Below are 19,055 nucleotides of genomic sequence, written 5' to 3'. Positions count from 1 at the left end.
CAGGGAGCCAGGTTTTCCTGTGTCTATTATGAGCATTTATTAATGTATGGACAAAAACAATATGTCACACTCATGGCAGTTTCTCCAATAACTAATGTTGCATCTTCTAGCGCTCCCTTGTGGAACATACGAGAGCCCACAATATGGGCCATAAACGTTGACGTTGCGTCCCATGTAACTATGGGAACGAGACCTGCTGATATTTTGCAGGGGATCAATTTCACGGTACAGGTGAGAACGTTTGAAAAGTTAGATATTTAATAAAGCTAGTTAGCCCTTTTCCTATCTAAATGTACACGTATATATACATGCAAGGTATCTTAGATTGCTAGCTACCTTCCAACTTCCCCCCCCCCATAAAATCAACTTTTACACGCATTGATTTTTTTGCATTCGAGTCATCATTGCTAACGGTAACGCTTGCTAACTAACAGGTAGCAAAGCTGTCGAGGTATTTCCTGTTTTTGTATCTTCTCTAATATCTTATCGTGCCCCTCAAAAAGTTCAGCTGTCAAAGATAATGGAGGCCACGACTAAGTTTCTAGCCTTAACTATATTTTATCTGCACAATCTTTCATCCCTTTAAATGAGAGGTTGTGCTCTTTTCCTCATTTATGGCAGGAATTCTTAGGAGTTTTTTTCCAGAGTTGGGCTCAACAGAGGAATATGAAGATGATCTCAGCAAATAGTCGCTAAAGCTTTGGAGTTTTGTGGCAGAACTAATGATACAAAACAACCTACAATTATGCCTGCTCCAAAAAGAGATAGTCAACACAGGACCCGTGCAAGAGGCATAGCAAGGCCAAGGGATGGTTCACTGGATCACAGAGGGAGGAAAAATGACTCTATCCCAGCAGCAAATGTGGCCTCTGTTCTCTCACTACCACCACTGGAGTCTCAGGAGCACCATGTCTCCTCACCAGCCTTCATGTATGAGCCCCAGCCAGGTCGAGCCCTTAGCACTGGAAACCTCTCCCCTGCTCCCACTCCTCTGTCCATGGTGGAGCTCCCTCACCTCGTGGCAGAGGTGGGTCCTGAGCTGGCCATGGGGGAGTCACTGTGGATGGAGGGACCTTGTCTGATCGCTTCAGCGCTGGGGACTGATATCCCTGTCAAAGCTACTCAGGTGTCATTTGAGGAATCTGCTCTGGACAGGTAGGTTAAGCAGTGAGCATGTGTGTTTGCTGCTTCATTTCACTCGTGTTCAAATGTGACATTGGTCTTTCAAAAAAATAAAAAGCACATTCAGATAGCACATTTAGTAGTGTGTCCATTGTTGATTCAGCATTACAGATCATGGAGACGTGTCCCAGGTAAAGATGGCTGATCAAGACAAGGAGACAGAAGACAGAAAATATGTCAAGCACAGAGAGCCTCTGACTGGCACAGAGGTGGTGGAAATCTTTGCAAAGAAAAGACATCTGGGAAAGCTTCAGTTTTTCCACTTGCAAGCTGTGAACAATGGCCCATTCAGGTAGTGAACACCATAGCCAATGCCATAGGGTAATAACACTGGCTTTGCCAGTCTTCTGTAGCATTCACACTATTTTGCAGATACAATTTGTTCATTGGATGTGTTTTCTTTCTTTTTTTTAGACCGTATGACCTTCGTGTGGTCCCCCCCAATAGAGCAGGCACTGAGCACTTCATCTTCTCCCCCTCCGCTGTGCTGCATGTGCAGGATGGATGCAGTGCTGGGCTCCTTTCTCTGGCAGAGTGGCATCGGGAGGCCATACTGTGGAGAGCCTTGCAGGATATCCCATTTTTCAGGGACTATTTACTTCGTAAGGCATTCATCAGGTAGGCTACGATTGTATTCCATATGGCACCCTATTCCCTCCCTTCAGTGCACTACTTTTGACCAGGGCTCATAGGGGACAGACTTTGGAACACATCTTAACTGTCCACATGTATTGTATCATGTCACTTTTTTGGTGAGTTGCAATTCTCTCTCTTCATTAAAACTATTTTCTTTGTCAACTTTATGTTGCTGTTGCGTGTCACAGGTGGCATAGAAGTGTGTGTAAGATCACTCTGCAGAGGAAGGGTGAAGTACTGCAGGGCCTGCTACTCATGGCTGTACCCCAGTTCAGAGACGCTCTCTTTCAATTCTCCAGGTATTCTGCATCACATTATTGTTGCATCCCAAATGACATCCTATTCCCTATTTCGTGCACTACTTTTGACCAGTGCAATGGCAGAGCCCATGGCTCTGGTCAAAATAAATGTACTATATAGGAATAGGGTGCCATTTGGGATGCAGACAATAGTGTTGTACATCAACATTACAGTCACATGCACATGGGACCTTATTGTTCATTTTGGTCCATGATTAACATTGAAATAGTTTTTTTATTTATGTTGAAATGCGCACAGTGTTAAATACTTTTTTGTTGCTGTTTTCAGACTGATTGAAGAACTGAAAGGGGTTCATTGGTTGCCACAGGATGAATGCAAGACCTACACCCTTCTGGACTTCCAGAATGCCCTCATGAAAAAGAACCAGGAGTGCCGCAGGCTTCTTGAGATATTCTTGCAGTATCGTGCTCTCATCCTCAACATGGTTTGTAACTAATATTCTTATCCTTAGAAAGAGGAACGCAAATTGACTGCTAGGCCTGACACAGCCAAGAGCTTGGCCTGTTGGTCTCCATCCCTCTCTCTAAAGTGTGTTTGTGTGTGGATATCAGAGGGGTTGGGTACAGCAGAAGACACATTTCCATTTCATATAGATTAATAAAATACCTTCTTCCAGGTCCAGGAGGACAGCTATGGGGCTCACCAGGAGCTGCAGTTACGTGTTGAACGCTCCCAGCTTAGCCAGCGCAGCCAGCCCCTGTACCTCCAGCTGGCTCATCTGAGGGACCTGAGGAAGGAGCTGGGCCAGGCAGAGTACGTCCTGCAGCAACTGGGAAATATGGCCGCCCTGGCCGATCATATGATCGTGCAGGGTATCGTCACAATCGCCCACCGAGAGGTCACTTCTTTCCTCAACAACGTCATGAAGGTGAAGAGAAAGAAGAGCATAAAATAACAATGGTTGCATCCCGAATGGCACCATTTTCCATATATAGTGCACTACCTTTGACTAGGGCCCATGGTACAAGTAGTGGATCATGTAGGGAATATGGTGACATTTGGGACTTGCATCATCATGTTAATGAAAGGTTTGCTGGTAATGGTATTGATATTTTTGATTCCATGTTTCTTGATAGAGAGTGCAGCCACAGCAGGGGAGTCTGTTCCAAGCAGAGCTGATATTCGGAGCAGACGGTCAGCCAACTCTGTTCCCACCCATGCACTTGTTCCAGGAGGTGCTGCAAGGGGCACTGCTGTCAGTCGCAAACTCTGCCCTTCAGGTGAGATCATTCAATTAACCACACACTGAAGGATGGGCTCTGGTCAAAGGTGGTGCACTATATAGGGAATAGGGTGCCATTTGGGATGCAGACATTCAATTAGGTCAAGGTTGTGATTAACTCGGCACAGAATTCCCAGTTATGTGTCCCAGCGAGTCTTACATACTAATGTGGTTTTGCTCTTGTAGGTATTTGACACTTGTAGTTACTGTCTTGATGCCAAGGAGAGTGTGTCTGCCAGCACCTCCCTCACCAGTGCTGCTCAGGAGCTAAGCCCTGACCTGAGCCTGGCCTGTACCAGTGGAACTAATTGTATCACAGGTAAAGCTGAACAGGACAGGAGATTATTTTATCTTCCCAGTTGTACCACAGTCCATCATTTGATAAAAGATGTTGTTCATCCCATAACAGGGCTTACCCAGGAAAAATGTCTAATTCATGGTAAACACAAGTTGAAGCACAAAAACAAAAAATAGGCAGAGATATATATTTTCTTACGCTCATCGCCTGTGTTTGTATGTGCATGGTTCTCAGCTTTTGGGGAGAAGGACAGTGAGCCGACTGGTGTCAGCAGCTTCTCCTCCAAGCGGGAGCCTCATTGTGTTCTATCAGCTCCCAGGCTGGTGCTGCCCAAGCTGACCCCTCTGATGGTCCAGGGCCAGAGGCTGAGAGGGCAGTACTACCCCCTGTCCAGTAAACAGCTGGAATGGCAGCTCAGCCTCAATGCTGGGGCTAAGGAGGTCCAGAGAGAGCAAGCCAGGATCTCACAGGTCATTCACACTTTTTGCCATCCATCTGAATGGATCCCTGAAAGGCTCTACAACGATGCACTCACTATCCTTTCATCGTGTTTGGTTTCTGAATAATGGATTGTTTGTTGATTCTCCCTTGACCCACAGGAGGCTGGGCTTGAGATCCAGCAGCTGTGTGAGGGACTCTCCTGGTTGGTTGACATTCATCTGTTTACCAGCCAATGGAGTCCAGCTTCTCTGGAGACCATGAGGGGCATGCCTGCCTTACGCTACGAGGAGCACATTCAGAAGGTGCGCTTCTGGACTGACAGGGTGCGCACAGTGCCCCCCTCTCTCACTACCTCCAACAAGCTGCTCATCGTCATCTGCTCCCAAATCCAGGAGAAGATAGGTGTGTGGGTGTGCTGGTGTTTTTTGGTTGCATGTGCTGCGTGACTTTAGGCCAACTTAGTTACTGCATGTGTGTGACAGTGTTTTACTGGTATGACTGGGGACCTTTCGTTATGATTGTGCGGCCCTGCACATCGGCCCTAGTCAAAGTAGTGCCCTGAATAGGGTGCCATTTGGGAAGAATCCTGAATGTGTGGTTTTGTTTCTCCACGCAGGGCCTCTGTTGAACTCCATAGAGGAGGATGTGTTGACTCTGTTGAATGAGGAGCTGAAGCTGCGCTCAGAGAACTTGATATTAGAACTGAAGAGAGCTGTGGAAGGTCTTAGGGTCGAACCCACAGATTTCAACGACTTCACCCACTATGCCAGCATGGTATTGCCTACACATGCACCTTTCTGTAGTTATTGCTGTGCATAGTCATCTAATAAATATTTTCTTCCTTAAATCAATAGTGTATATTTTATCGACCCCATTGGATTTCTTCCCTCAGGTGAAACGCTGTGCGAAAATGTCTGATGACATGCAACATCAACTAGAGTACCTACACTCTCTCCAGGAAACCGTTCGAACCAACTACAGACAGATGACACCAGATGAGCTGTTATTGGAGGAACAGGTTTTAAACACATAGCTTTTGATATGTCTGAATCATTTCCTTGTACTTATTTTGAGTCATCACAAGAAGAGCTACCTACAGATATTGTTGTTTTTATTGCTTTATTCACATAGATATCGCAGTGCATTTCCAAATGTTGTGTGTTTATCCACCCCTCCCCCTGTATTTAGATGCTGGACCTGTGGGACATTTTTGTTCCTCTCCTGAAGCAGGGAGCAGATACAGTGTGCCAGCGTCTTCCCTCCATGGCTGACACCCTGGACAACACCTTCTCCTCCCTGGCCCACGACCTGGACGAGATGGTGACCAAAGCCACCTCTGGACCATATCTGGACCCCACTCAGAATGCTGCTCAGATGCTCAACAAGCTCAAGATCATGTGCAGACAGGTGTATGCTGTCTCTGCTCGCCTGACAGAGCTCAGCAGGACAAGTAAAAGTCTCAGAGGTGAGATGAGAGAGGGACTGAAGGATGGTGCCTGCCTTGTGTTTACATCGCACCTTCCACACTCTCTTATCTGTGTTCCCTCTGTAGGAAACCCTCTGGATTTAACTTTTGTAACCACAGCCAAGCAGAAGATGGAAGCTCGCAAAGGACTGTGGGAACTGATGACTGTATCCACCTCCCAGATCCAAGAGTGGAGGCTGCTGCTCTTCAGCAAGGTGTCTGTCTGGTTGCTCTATTCTAATAGCCTCTAGGTTGATTAACAACATACTAATAATAAGTGATAGCAGGAACCTAGTATGCTTATTGAAATAGAAAATGGCGCCGATATAGGGCAGCCGTACTTCTAGACCCTAGGCAACTTTGCAGTATTGTTTTTTTGTTATTTGTTATTAGATACAGCCGGGAATAGCTTTTGCATATCAGAGTGGTGGTAACTCACCAGTATTACGACCAGGAATAAGACTCTCCCGAATCGGATCCTTTGTTCGTACCCCCGAGGGCAATTGAACTGATTCCAGAGGCTGATCCAAACACAGCTGGCGGAGAAGAGGTATTTGAAGAGAATTTATAGTCCGACTCAGGAGGCGCGCACACCACCCACTGCTTCTGAGTATATTACTCGCTAATGTTAAGTCCCTGGATAATAAAGTTGACGAGCTCAGGGCGAAGATTTCCTTCCAGAGAGACATCAGGGATTGTAACATACTGTTTCACGGAAACATGGCTCTCTCGGGATATACTGTCTATGAGTCCGTCCAACCAGTTGGGTTCTCAGTTCATCGCGCAGACAGGAATAAATATCTCTCCGGGAAGAAGAAGGGCGGAGGTGTATGTTTCATGATTAACTACTCATGTTGTGATTGTGAGGTATTCTAGGTTGGGTGAACAAAAAGACTGGAGTTCATGTATGTTATCACAATCAAATGCCAACCATATTACCTCCCAAGAAAATTCTCATCGGTTATAGTCACAGTCGTGTATATTCCTCCTCAAGCCATTACCACAACGGCCCTCAAATAATTTCACTGGACTTTATGCAAACTGGAAACCACATATCCTCGGGCCTCATTTAATTGTTGCATGGGATTTTTAACATAGAACTTTGGTAGCGTTTTCCTCAAATTTGCTATCAACACTGACTGTAGTACTCTCGCTACTAAAACGCCCGACTACTGCTACTCCAACTTCCGGGATGCCTACAAGGCCCTCCCCCGCCCCCCCCCCCCCCTTCGGCAAATCTGATCACAACTCCATTTTGCTCCTCCCATCCTATAGACAGAAAGTACTCACAGGAAGTACTCATGCTAATGACTATTCAATGCTGGTCTGACCAATCGGAATCCACGCTTCAAGATTGTTTTGATCACGCGGACTGGAATATGTTCCGGGTAGCCTAAGAGAATAACATTGACGAATACACTGATACGGTGACTAAGTTTAACAGGAAGTGTATAGGAAATGTTGTACCCACTGTTAATATTAAAACCTACCCTAACCAGAAACCGTGGATTGATGATAGCATTTGCGCAAAACTGAAAGTGCGAACCACAGCATTTATCCATTGCAAGGTGACTGGGAATATTGCAGAATACAGTGTAGTTATTTCCTTTTGTAAGGCAATCAAACAGGCAAAACATCAGTATAGAGACAAAGGAGTTGCAATTCAATAGCTTAGACACAAGATGTATGTTGTAGGGTATACAGACAATCACGGACTACAGAGGGAAAACCAGCCACGTCGCAGACACCGATGTCTTTCTTTCGGACAAGCTAAACACCTTCTTCACCCGCTTTGAGGATAACACAGTGCCACCGACATGGCCCGCTACCAAGGACTGTTGGCTCTCCTTCTCCGTGACCGACATGAGTAAGACATTTAAGAGTGTTAACCATGCAAGGCACAGATCAGCTGGCTGGAGTGTTTACGGACATATTCAATCTCTCCCTTTCTCAGTCTGCTGTCCCCACATGCTTCAAGATGGACACAATTTTTCCTGTACCCAAGAAAACAAAGGTAACAAAACTAAATGACTATTGTCCCATAGCACTCACTTCTGTCATCATGAAGTGCTTTGAGAGACTAGTTAAGGATCAAATCACCTCTATCTTACCTAACACCGTAGACCCACTTCAATTTTCTTACCACCCCAATACAGCGACAGACGATGCAATTGCCATCGCACTGCACACTGCCCTATCCCATCTGGACAAGAAGAATACCTATGTAAGAATGATGTTCATTGACTACTCAGCATTCAACACCATAGTACCGTCCAAGATCATCATTAAGCTTGAGGCCCTGGGTCTGAACCCCACCCTGTGCAACTGGGTACTGGACTTCGACGGGCTGCCCCCCCCCAGGTGGTGAAGGTAGGAAACAACACTTCCCCTTCACTGATCCTCAACACTGGCGCCCCACAAGGGTGCCTGCTCAGCCCCCTCCTGCACTCCCTGTTCACCCATAACTGCGTGGCCAAGCACGCCTCCAACTCAATCATCAAGTTTGCAGATGACAAAACAGTTGTAGGCTTGATTACCAACAATGACGAGACAGCCTACAGGGAGGAGGTGAGGGCCCTGGGAGTGTGGTGCCAGGAAAATAACCTTCCACTCAAAGTCAACAAAACTAAGGAGATGATCGTGGACTTCAGGAAACAGCAGAGGGAGCACCTCCCTATCCACATCGACAGGACCGCAGTGTAGAAAGTGTGAAGCTTCAAGTTCCTCGGCGTACACATCACTGACAAACTGAAATGGTCCCCCACACTGTGTGGCGAAGAAGGCGCAACAGCTCGTCTTCAACCTCAGGAGGCTGAAGAAATTTGGCCTGGCAACTAAACCCTCAAACTTCACAATGAAGAGCATCCTGTCCGACTGTATCACCGCCTGGTAATGGCAACTGCACTGCTCGCAACTGCAGGGCTCTCCAGAGGGTGGTACGGTCTGTCCAACGTATCACCGGGGGCAATCTACATGCCCTACAGGACACCTACAGCACCCGATGTCACAGGAAGGCCAAAAAGATCATCAAGGACAACAACCACCCAAGGACTTGAGTTCATGTATATTATCACAATCCTGGATCTCTGGAACAGACAGTTGGTCAGGTTCTTGAAAGTCTGTCACACAATGTCACATTTTCTAGACATTCCATGGGTGTTGGCAAAAGCAACATGACCGTCTCCATCTGGACATTCTACTTCCTCCTCAACACACAGTCAACCAGAGATTTGTTAATGTCCGAGTCAGTCAATATCATGTCAAGTCCCTCAAGGCGTGATGGTAACTAGGCTGTTCATATCATCTTCTGGACATTCAACTTCCTCTATATCCATACCACACAGATGTCTTGGCAGGGCTTCTGTAGGGTTAGTGTCACTCAATAGCATCTCCATGGCAACATGGCTGGTTATGTAATCTGGGTATTTTACTTCCTGTCACGCCTCCTTCTGAAGGGAGATCTCCTGCTCCCCCTTGGCTAGCTGCTCCTGTAAGGCGGTGGCCTTCTGTCAGAGGGCCGAGCTGCTGATCTTTTGCTGCTTGGAGGGCCTCCATCTTCAGAGTGGCCTTCTCTCTGCTCTTCTCCTCCTGCTCCCTCAGAGCAGCCTCCAGGCTCTGCCGTAGCGCTGCAGCTCTCTGCTGATTGAAGGTCACCTCTCATCGCATCTACCACCTCCTCCTGGCGGGCTGCAGCCTGGGCCTCCTGCAAGACCTTCTGTAGGGAGCTGTCCTCCTGCTGCTGGACAAGCTGCTCCTTCAGCTCTTTAAAAGGGTTTCCTGCTTCTCGGCTAGATCCTCCCTCATAGCAACCTTCTGCTCTACAGATCTCTGCTGATGTAGGGACACCTCCCCTCTCAGTGCCTCCTAGGCCTCAATCTCCTGGAGGACTGTGGCCTGCACCTCCTGTAGGTAGTTGTCAGCTTCAGAAGAAACCTACTGGGTTTGGGACAAGAGACTGTTGCACCTGCCGCTATACTGGCTTGGGCAGCTGTCAGCTGGCTGAGTTCAGCTCGCATGAGAGCGTTCTGCTGACGCCGTTCTTCTAGCAGCTCCCACTGCATAGCCTGCTGTGCTATGTTTTCCTCCACCATTTGTCTCACCAATGCTTCCATTGTGCTGTTGTTTGTTTAGTTATTGAACTTGGTTTGGGGTGCCTGCATTCTCCACCATATGTAGCAAGATCAAGGGTGTGGATTTTCCATGTCACCAAGTTCAACAACAAAACAGGCACCAGTAGCACAAATCGAATGCAAAGGGGAAGTTTATTAGGGATTTTCTTACACTGGGGAAGAGGGGGGAAATGCACCAACCACCTTACAGTCCACAAGGGTACTGCAACAGTCCAGGTCACAACGTGTAATCCTACCTACCTACCTAGCTTGCTCATTCATTTAACTTCCTCTATATCCATACCACACAGATGTCTTGGCAGGGCTTCTGTAGGGTCAGTGTCACTCAATAGCATCTCCCTGGCAACATGGCTGGTCATGTAATTTGGGTATTTAAAAAAATAAATGTATATGGTTTATTTGCCTGCCTGCCTGCCCTTTTGTGCAGGCTGCTTCCTCCTTTATCCCTAAGCAATCCCTGGCTTAACGATTCCCAGTGTTGCCTCGTTGGGACAGGAAGTCCACATAAGGCTTGGGGTGGAGCCAGCTACCTGCAAGATCTCTCTCCTCAATTACCACCCCCCTCACCTCTCCCTGCCGTCTGCCACAACATAGACTTGCAATCACTGGCCACTTTAATAGTGTTTACATATTTTGCATTGCTCATCTCATATGCATATGCATCTACTGTATCTTACTCTTTGCCACTTTGACATTGCTCGTCCAAATATTTATATATTGTTAATTCCATTCCTTCACTTTAGTTTTGCTTGTATTGTTATGAAATTGTTAGATATTACTGCACTGTTGGAGCTAGAAACACAAGCATTTCTCTACACCCACAATAACATCTGCTGAACGTGTCTGGACCAATAAAATTTTATTTGAATCTGATATGGGAAAGACTCATATTTTCACCTTCTGTTAATTTGATGTTAATGTGAGTCTACTTGCAAGAATTGTGATATGTGTTAGTGCATTCAGCTAAGTTTAGTAGGAAAAACTGACTAATTAGATCTGAATAAGAGCATCTGCTAACTTACAAAAATGTAAAAATATAAATGTTTGGTGTCAGTTTGTTGTGTCGAGAGCCCAGGAGAAGGTGGATGAGTGGCTGCAGCAGGCGGTATCCCTGGCCAGGACCATCCCTTCCCGAGATGCTGTGCTGCAGGAGACCCTGGGGATCCTTGAGCGTTTCAACCAGCAGCTCCCTGTGCTGGCCAAACTCAGCAGCCCCACACTCAAACACAAACACTGGAGGAACATCTTCAAAGGTTAGACCAGTGCTTCTGGTGTAGTAACAAATCCCCACCTCGGGACCCATGGGACCTCCGCAGGTTTTAAAGCTCATTTCCTGCAGTTGTGATTTGAGTGACTCAAACATTACAACAAAATCAATGGACAAAACAATCTAGCTAAACATTACCAGACATGGGCTAGTTGATCAACTGGACATTGCTGGCAAGTTATAGATAGCTCTAAGGTCTGAAATGACTGACATGACAAGAGGAAAACTACTGATAAACTACCCAATGTCGAAATTGTACTTTCAAGAGTAACTTTTCAAAAGTAACTTTCAAGAGTAAGTTGGAAGCTCAGCAGAGTTCCTGAATTTGAAAGGCCTCACTGAGTCAACATGGGTCAGCATCCCTGTGGAACACCTTCTAGTGTACATTCAGTGTAGCGCATTACTTTTGACCAGAGCCTAAAGCCCTAAAGGCTCTGGTCAAAACTGGTGCTATTTGAGACACAATCATCATGAAAAGCAATCATCTTTACAACATGATTTACATACCATACTTCTGTCTCCTCTTCTAGGTATGGGGTTACTTTATGCACCAGAGTGGAACCTCACTGTAGCTGACCTGATGTCCAAGAAGCTGAGAGAACACCAGAATAAAATCAGCAAGGTGAAAACAGAAAATCCATTTAGCACATTCAAAAGAAGGGTACTATATAGGGAATAGGGTGCCATTTGGGATGCAGTCTTACTCAGGGTAACTTGACTCTCTCTGTGGGACTTTGTCAGATTTGCCAGGAGGCTAAGGCAGAGGCGGACATGGAGCAGGCCTTCAGGAAGCTTCAGAGACGCTGGGAGGGGACACTGTTCCGACTGGCCAAGTTCATCGTTACTGTTTGGCAGGAAGATAAACCACAGCTTGGTGCCACACGGAGAAAGAAGCCCACTAATGACCTGGTCTCAAACTACCAAACACCCAAACAGCACTCTCGTGACAGTGGCACCTTCACCATCATTGGTGAGATTGAACGGGGAGAAGGGAGTGTTTTTTTGTGTTAATAATAAGTAACATTTATGAGACCACCTTTTTATATTATATTTTCTCATTTAAATCACCTTTGGTTCAGATTTGTTGTCATTGTTGCTGTTAAAAGTAGTAAGTAAAGTTGTATTCAAATTCATTTATATAGCCCTTCTTACATCAGCTGATATCTCAAAGTGCTGTACAGAAACCCAGCCTAAAACCCCAAACAGCAAGCAATACAGGTGTAGAAGCACGGTGGCTAGGAAAAACTCCCTAGAAAGGCCAAAACCTAGGAAGAAACCTAGGGAGGAACCAGGCTATGAGGAGTGGCCAGTCCTCTTCTGGCTGTGCCGGGTGGGAACAGAACATGGCCAAGATGTTCAAATGTTCATAAATGACCAGCATGGTCAAATAATAATAATCACAGTAGTTGTCGAGCGTACAGCAAGTCAACACCTCAGGAGTAAATGTCAGTTGGCTTTTCATAGCCAATCATTAAGAGTATCTCTACCGCTCCTGCTGTCTCTAGAGAGTTGAAAACAGCAGGTCTGGGACAGGTAGCACATCCGGTGAACAGGTCAGGGTTCTATAGCCGCAGGCAGAACAGTTAAAACTGGAGCAGCAGCACGGCCAGGTGGGCTGGGGACAGCAAGGAGTCATCATGCCAGGTAGTCTTGAGGCATGGTCCTAGGGCTCAGGTCCTCCAAGAGAGAGAAAGATCGAGAGAGCATACTTAAATTCACACAGGACACCAGATAAGACAGGAGAAGTACACCAGATATAACAAACTGACCCTAGCCCCCTGACACATACACTACTGCACCATAAATACTGGATGCTGAGACAGGAGGGGTCAGGAGACACTGTGGCCCCATCCGATGATACCCCCAGACAGGGCCAAACAGGAAGGATATAACCCCACCCACTTTGCCAAAGCACAGCCCCCACACCACTAGAGGGATATCTTCAACCACCAACTTACCATCCTGAGACAAAGCCGAGTATAGCCCACAAAGATCTCCGACACGGCTGAACCCAAGGGGGGGCGCCAACCCAGTCAGGAAGATCACGTCAGTGACTCAACCCACTCAAGTGACGCACCCCTCCTAGGGACTGCATGAAAGAGCACCAGTAAGCCAGTGACTCAGGCCCTGTAATAGGGTTAGAGGCAGAGAATCCAAGTAGAGAGAGGGGAGCCATTCTGTTCACCTTCACACTGCTGGGCCAGACTACACTCAATCATATGACCCACTGAAGAGATGAGTCTTCAGCAAAGACTTAAAGGTTGAGACCAAGTCTGCGTCTCTCACATGGGTAGGCAGACCATTCCATAAAAATGGAGCTCTATCGGAGAAAGCCTTGCCTCCAGCTGTTTGCTTAGAAATTCTTGAGACAATTAGGAGGCCTGCATCTTGTGACCGTAGCGTACGTTACGTGTAGGTATGTACGGCAGGACCAAATCAGAAAGATAGGTAGGAGCAAGCCCATGTAATGCTTTGTAGGTTAGCAGTAAAACCTTGAAATCAGCCCTTTGCCTTAACAGGAAGTCAGTGTAGGGAGGTTAGCACTGGAGTAATATGATCACATTTTTTGGTTCTAGTCAGGATTCTAGCAGCCGTATTTAGCACTAACTGAAGTTTATTTAGTGCTTTATCCGGGTAGCCAGAAAGTAAAGCATTGCAGTAGTCTAACCTAGAAGTAACAAAAACATGGATACATTTTTATGCAGCATTTTTGGACAAAGTTTCTGATTTTTGCAATGTTACGTAGATAGAAAAAAGCTGTCCTTAAAACAGTCTTGATTATATTCGTCAAAAGAGAGATCAGGGTCCAGAGTAACGCCAAGGTCCTTCACAGTTTTATTTGAGACGACTGTACAACCATTAAGATTAATTGTCAGATTCAACAGAAGATCTCTTTGTTTCTTGGGACCTAAAACAAGCATCTCTGTTTTGTCCGAGTTTAAAAGTAGAAAGTTTGCAGCCATCCACTTCCTTATGTCTGAAACACAGGCTTCTAGCGAGGTCAATTTTGGGGCTTCACCATGTTTCATTGAAATAAACAGCTGTGTGTCATCTGCATAGCAGTGAAAGTTAACAATATGTTTTCTAATGACAGCCCCAAGAGGTAAAACATATAGTGAAAACAATAGTGGTCCGAAAACGCAACCTTGAGGAACACTGAAATTTACAGTTGATTTGTCAGAGGACAAACCATTCACAGAGACAAACTGATATCTTTCCGACAGATAAGATCTAAACCAGGCCAGAACTTGTCCGTGTAGACCAATTTGGGTTTCCAATCTCTCCAAAATAATGTTTTGATCGATGGTATCAAAAGCAGCACTAAGGTCTAGGAGCACGAGGACAGATGCAGAGCCTTGGTCTGACGCCATTAAAAGGTCATTTACCACCTTCACAAGTGCATCAAGGAATCTTTGTGTTGTCTGAGAATTTATAGCACGCCTTTTGATGCTCCTCCTGAGCAGATTATTTGTTGCGATTGCAAACGTAATAAAATCATGGTCCGATAGTCCAGGATTATGAGGAAAAACATTAAGATCCACAACATTTATTCCATGTGACAAAACTAGGTCCAGAGTATGACTGTGACAATGAGTAGGTCCAGAGACATGTTGGACAAAACCCACTGAGTCGATGATGGCTCCAAAAGCCTTTTGGAGTGGGTCTGTGGACTTTTCCATGTGAATATTAAAATCACCAAAAATTAGAATGCTATCTGCTATGACTACAAGGTCCGATAGGAATGCAGCGAACTCAGTGAGGAACGCTGTATATGGCCCAGGAGGCCTGTAAACAGTAGCTATAAAAGTGATTGAGTAGGCTGCATAAATTTCATGACTAGAAGCTCAAAAGACGAAAACGTCTTATTTTTTTGTAAATTGAAATTTGCTATCGTAAATGTTAGCAACACAGGTTAGCAACGCCTTTGCGGGATTCACGGGGGATATGGTCACTAGTGTTACCAGGAGGTGAGGCCTCATTTAACACAGTAAATTCATCAGGCTTAAGCCATGTTTCAGTCAGGCCAATCACATCAAGATTATGATCAGTGATTAGTTCATTGACTATAACTGCCTTTGAAGTAACATTAAGTAGCCCTATTTTGAGACGTGAGGTATCACGATCTCTTTCAATAATGGCAGGAATGGAATAGGTCTTTATCCTAGTGAGATTGCTAAGGCAAACACCGCCATGTTTAGTTTTGCCCAAACTAGGTCAGGGCACAGACACGGTCTCAATGGGGATAGCTGAGCTGACTACACTGACTGTGCTAGTGGCAGACTCCATTAAGCTGGCAGGCTGGCTAACAGCCTGCTGCCTGGCCTGCACCCTATTTCATTGTGGAGCTAGAGGAGTTAGAGCCCTGTCTATTTTGGTAGATAAGATGAGAACACCCCTCCAGCTATGATGGAGTCCGTCACTCCTCAGCAGGCCAGGCTTGGTCCTGTTTGTGGGTGAGTCCCAGAAAAAGGGCCAATTACAAATTCTATCTTTTGGGAGGGGTAGAAAACAGTTTAACTAGCGATTGAGTTGTGAGACTCTGCTGTAGAGCTCATCACTCCCCCTAACAGGGAGGGGGCCAGAGACAATTATTCAATGCCGACACATCTTTCTAGCTGATTAACACGCTAAAGTTATTTTGCGCTTGGTGACCTCTTGACTGTTTCATCCTAACATCGTTGGTGCCGACGTGGATAACAATATCTCTATACTCTCTACACTCGCCAGTTTTAGCTTTAGCCAGCACCATCTTCAGATTAGCCTTAACATTGGTAGCCCTGCCCCCTGGTAAACAGTGTATGATCGCTGGATGATTCTTTTTAAGTCTAATACTGCGGGTTAATGGAGTCGCCAATGACTAGGGTTTTCAATTTGTCAGAGCTAATGGTGGGAAGCTTCGGCGTCTCAGACCCCGTAACGGGAGGAGTAGAGACAAGAGAAGACCCCGTAACGGGAGGAGTAGAGACAAGAGAAGACCCAGTAACGGGAGGAGTAGAGACAAGAGAAGACCCCGTAACGGGAGGAGTAGAGACAAGAGAAGACCCAGTAACGGGAGGAGTAGAGACAAGAGAAGGCTCGGCCTCAGACTCCGACTCGCTGCTTAATGGGGAAAACCGGTTGAAAGTTTCTGCCGGCTGAATGAGCGACACCGGTTGAGCATTCCTACAGCATTTCCCTCCAGAAGCCATGAGAAAGTTGTCCGGCTGCGGGGACCGTGCGAGGGGATTTATACTAACGTTACTATCTGTACTTACTGGTGGCACAGACGCTGTTTCATCCTTTCCTACACTGAAATTACCCTTGCCTAACGATTGCATCTGAAGCTGGGCTTGCAGCACAGCTATCCTCGCCGTAAGGCGATCGTTCTCCTGTATATTATGAGTACAGCGACTGCAATTAGAAGGCATCATGTTAATGTTACTACTTAGCTTCGGCTGTTGGAGGTCCTGACGAACCATGTCCAGATAAAGCGTCCGGAGTGAAAAAGTTGAATGAAAAGAAGTTGAGTGAGGGAAAAACTAAAAATATAAACGGTAATTAAAAAGAAAAAAATGTAAAGTTGTCAGTTTTCAAAGTATGGTTTGCAACAAAACGCACAGCAACACGTAAACACGTATTGATTTCTTACTGTAGGTCTGGAGACACTCCTGGCTCAGACACAGGACAGTGTAATGACTCTGTCCAACATGCTGCTCTCTCCTCACGTTGCTGAGTTCAGGCTGGAGGTGGAACACTGGGTGCAGCTGTTGCAAGAACTGGGTAATGTAAACTAGGCTACACCCCCAAAATGTCAAAGTGCACTACTTTTGACCAGACCCCTAGTAATCAAAAAGCTTGGGAAGATAGATCTTTCTTTACATAAATATGACTGTTTTCAAGACCATACTGTTTAACAATGTCCTCCTATTGTGACGTCTTTATGTCCTCCTATTGTGACGTCTTTATGTCCTCCTATTGTGACGTCTTTATGTCCTCCTATTATGACGTCTTTATGTCCTCCTATTGTGGCGTCTTTATGTCCTCCTATTGTGACGTCTTTATGTCCTCCTATTATGACGTCTTTATGTCCTCCTATTGTGACGTCTTTATGTCCTCCTATTGTGACGTCTTTATGTTCTCCTATTTTGACGTCTTTATGTCCTCCTATTGTGACGTCTTTATGTCCTCCTATTGTGACGTCTTTATGTCCTCCTATTGTGACGTCTTTATAATACTTTTTATCAACTGTGATTTACTTCCATATTTTCCTCTACTTGCAATATGTAGAGGAACTGCTTGATTTCTTTGAAAGGTACCAGCAGAAGTGGGTCTTCCTTAGCAAAATGTTCTACGAGACAACGGTCAGTGTTCAGAAGGCAGAACTGGTGAGTTCAGGGTCTCTTATGCCTCTGCCACAACTGCCACAATTATAGATTGTTTTGGAGGGTGATGCAGGATAACTAAATGATATTGTTGTCTTGGTCTTTGACCACAGTTGAACAGGTTCCTTCCTGTGGATAAGACTTTCAAGGAGATTATCCAAACTACACTAAGGGACCCCCACGTGCTGAACATTGTGCGGCTCAGGAAGACAACAGAGTTGACTTGCTGCTTCCATGGACACAGCCTCCATGTTCTCCTCATAGAGGGTCTGTCCACCATGGAGGGTATCTCTAACCAGCTGCTGTACCTCCTGGGCTCTCCCCGCAGGGAGTTCCCTCGCCTCTGCTTCCTGAGCGATGGGGAGGTGATCAAACTCCTCTCTCTGCACCCCACGCCCTCCGCTCTGCTCCCTCTGGTGCGTAAGTGTTTCCGAGGGGTGCGCTGGCTGGAGGTGGACAGCAAAACTGACATGCCCTCTGATGTGACAGATCTGAGCAGTGGCTTAGATCTCTCTGACTCCCAGATGTGTGTACGAGGGGTGTATGGTAGTGTCAGGGAGCACGTGCCCTTCCTCTGCCCCCTGGAGCCAAACCTCAACCCCCTGGTGTGGCTATGTCTCCTGGAGCTGCAGCTTCAACAGGCCATGAAGCAACTCATGAAGCAGTGTGCTGTGGCACGACAACAGTTCGAGCTGTTGGAACCGGACCCGGAATGGGAGAAGAAAGTTGGGGACTCCCTGTCACATGACCCGTTTCGCTACACTAGCCCATCAAGCTCCCTCAGAAAGGAAGAGGGTAAAGAAGCAAAAGGAGTGAACGATTTGCCTTCGATGTGGAGTATACTCTCTGACTACCCACTGCAATGCCTGTTAGTGGCTGAAGAGGCTTTATGGTGCAGTGAAGTTCGGACGGCTTACAAGGCCTCAGCTCCGGTCAAGTGGCCCCGCATCAAGGCACAAAATGCTTCCAAACTCCAGAGCTTGTGCCAAGCCATACAAGACGGCATCACGGGTGATATTGACAAATCAATGACCACCCAGCGCATGGTGACAGTGCTGCATGCTCTGGTGCTACTCACCATGAACCACTCGCAACAGTTATCTAGGCTCATGGAGGTAAAGTGTGACCTCGAGTCGTCTTTTGAGTGGCAGAGTTTGATGAAGTACCATCTGATTACAGACACTCAGAATGAGTCAACAACCCAAGAGGGACACCATGATTTGTGCTATGTTGAAATCTTGGGTACCCAGCTGCCCTATGGTTACGAATACCTTGGCCCAGAACACTGGATATTAGTAAACACCCCCTCCACAGATAGAGCAATACTGGGTATCCTCTTGGCTCTGACCAGCTACAGGTGTGGCTTTGTAAGTGGACCTTGCATGTCTGGAAAGAGGAAGACTGTGGTTCAGTTAGGAAGAGCACTGGGACGTCAGGTCATCTCCTTACAGTGTTGTGTCAATATGAGTCCCTCTGTCGTCCAGCAGATGCTGTTTGGTGCCCTTCAGACCGGGGCCTGGCTGGTCCTGGACTGTGTAGACCTGATGACCCAGGGAGTGCTTTCCCAACTAGGGCAGCATCTTTCAGACATTCACCAATCCCTGTCCATCCTGCAGAGAAATACTCAGCAGAAAGGCTTTGAGACCCATACCAAGCCTTTATCCAGTTTCTCCAACCCAAACGGAGATGGTACAGTTTCACCAAGAGACAGCCATGGAGACATTTGGAAAG

The 19,055-nt window shown here is 46.3% G+C and overlaps 1 protein-coding gene across 1 annotated transcript in view; it reads left to right on the top strand.

Annotated features, from left to right (window-relative positions):
- Window positions 1–818: 818 nt before the first annotated feature.
- The window catches only part of LOC135553405 (dynein heavy chain domain-containing protein 1), a 47,078-nt gene continuing 28,841 nt past the window's right edge, over window positions 819–19,055 (top strand). The window contains 21 exon segments of the mRNA XM_064985539.1: window positions 819–1,155; window positions 1,286–1,474; window positions 1,597–1,800; window positions 2,007–2,117; window positions 2,407–2,563; window positions 2,756–3,007; window positions 3,216–3,359; window positions 3,548–3,680; window positions 3,894–4,129; window positions 4,259–4,502; window positions 4,717–4,874; window positions 4,993–5,118; window positions 5,289–5,565; window positions 5,653–5,780; window positions 10,750–10,948; window positions 11,493–11,584; window positions 11,704–11,932; window positions 16,597–16,722; window positions 17,230–17,327; window positions 17,438–18,018; window positions 18,109–19,018. Coding sequence (XP_064841611.1) covers window positions 929–1,155; window positions 1,286–1,474; window positions 1,597–1,800; window positions 2,007–2,117; window positions 2,407–2,563; window positions 2,756–3,007; window positions 3,216–3,359; window positions 3,548–3,680; window positions 3,894–4,129; window positions 4,259–4,502; window positions 4,717–4,874; window positions 4,993–5,118; window positions 5,289–5,565; window positions 5,653–5,780; window positions 10,750–10,948; window positions 11,493–11,584; window positions 11,704–11,932; window positions 16,597–16,722; window positions 17,230–17,327; window positions 17,438–18,018; window positions 18,109–19,018 — 4,821 coding nt within the window. The 5' untranslated portion in view covers window positions 819–928.

This window comes from Oncorhynchus masou, chromosome 13 (assembly GCF_036934945.1).
Source record: "Oncorhynchus masou masou isolate Uvic2021 chromosome 13, UVic_Omas_1.1, whole genome shotgun sequence".
NCBI lineage: Eukaryota > Metazoa > Chordata > Actinopteri > Salmoniformes > Salmonidae > Oncorhynchus > Oncorhynchus masou.
This window is presented reverse-complemented; position numbering and strand designations above follow the sequence as displayed.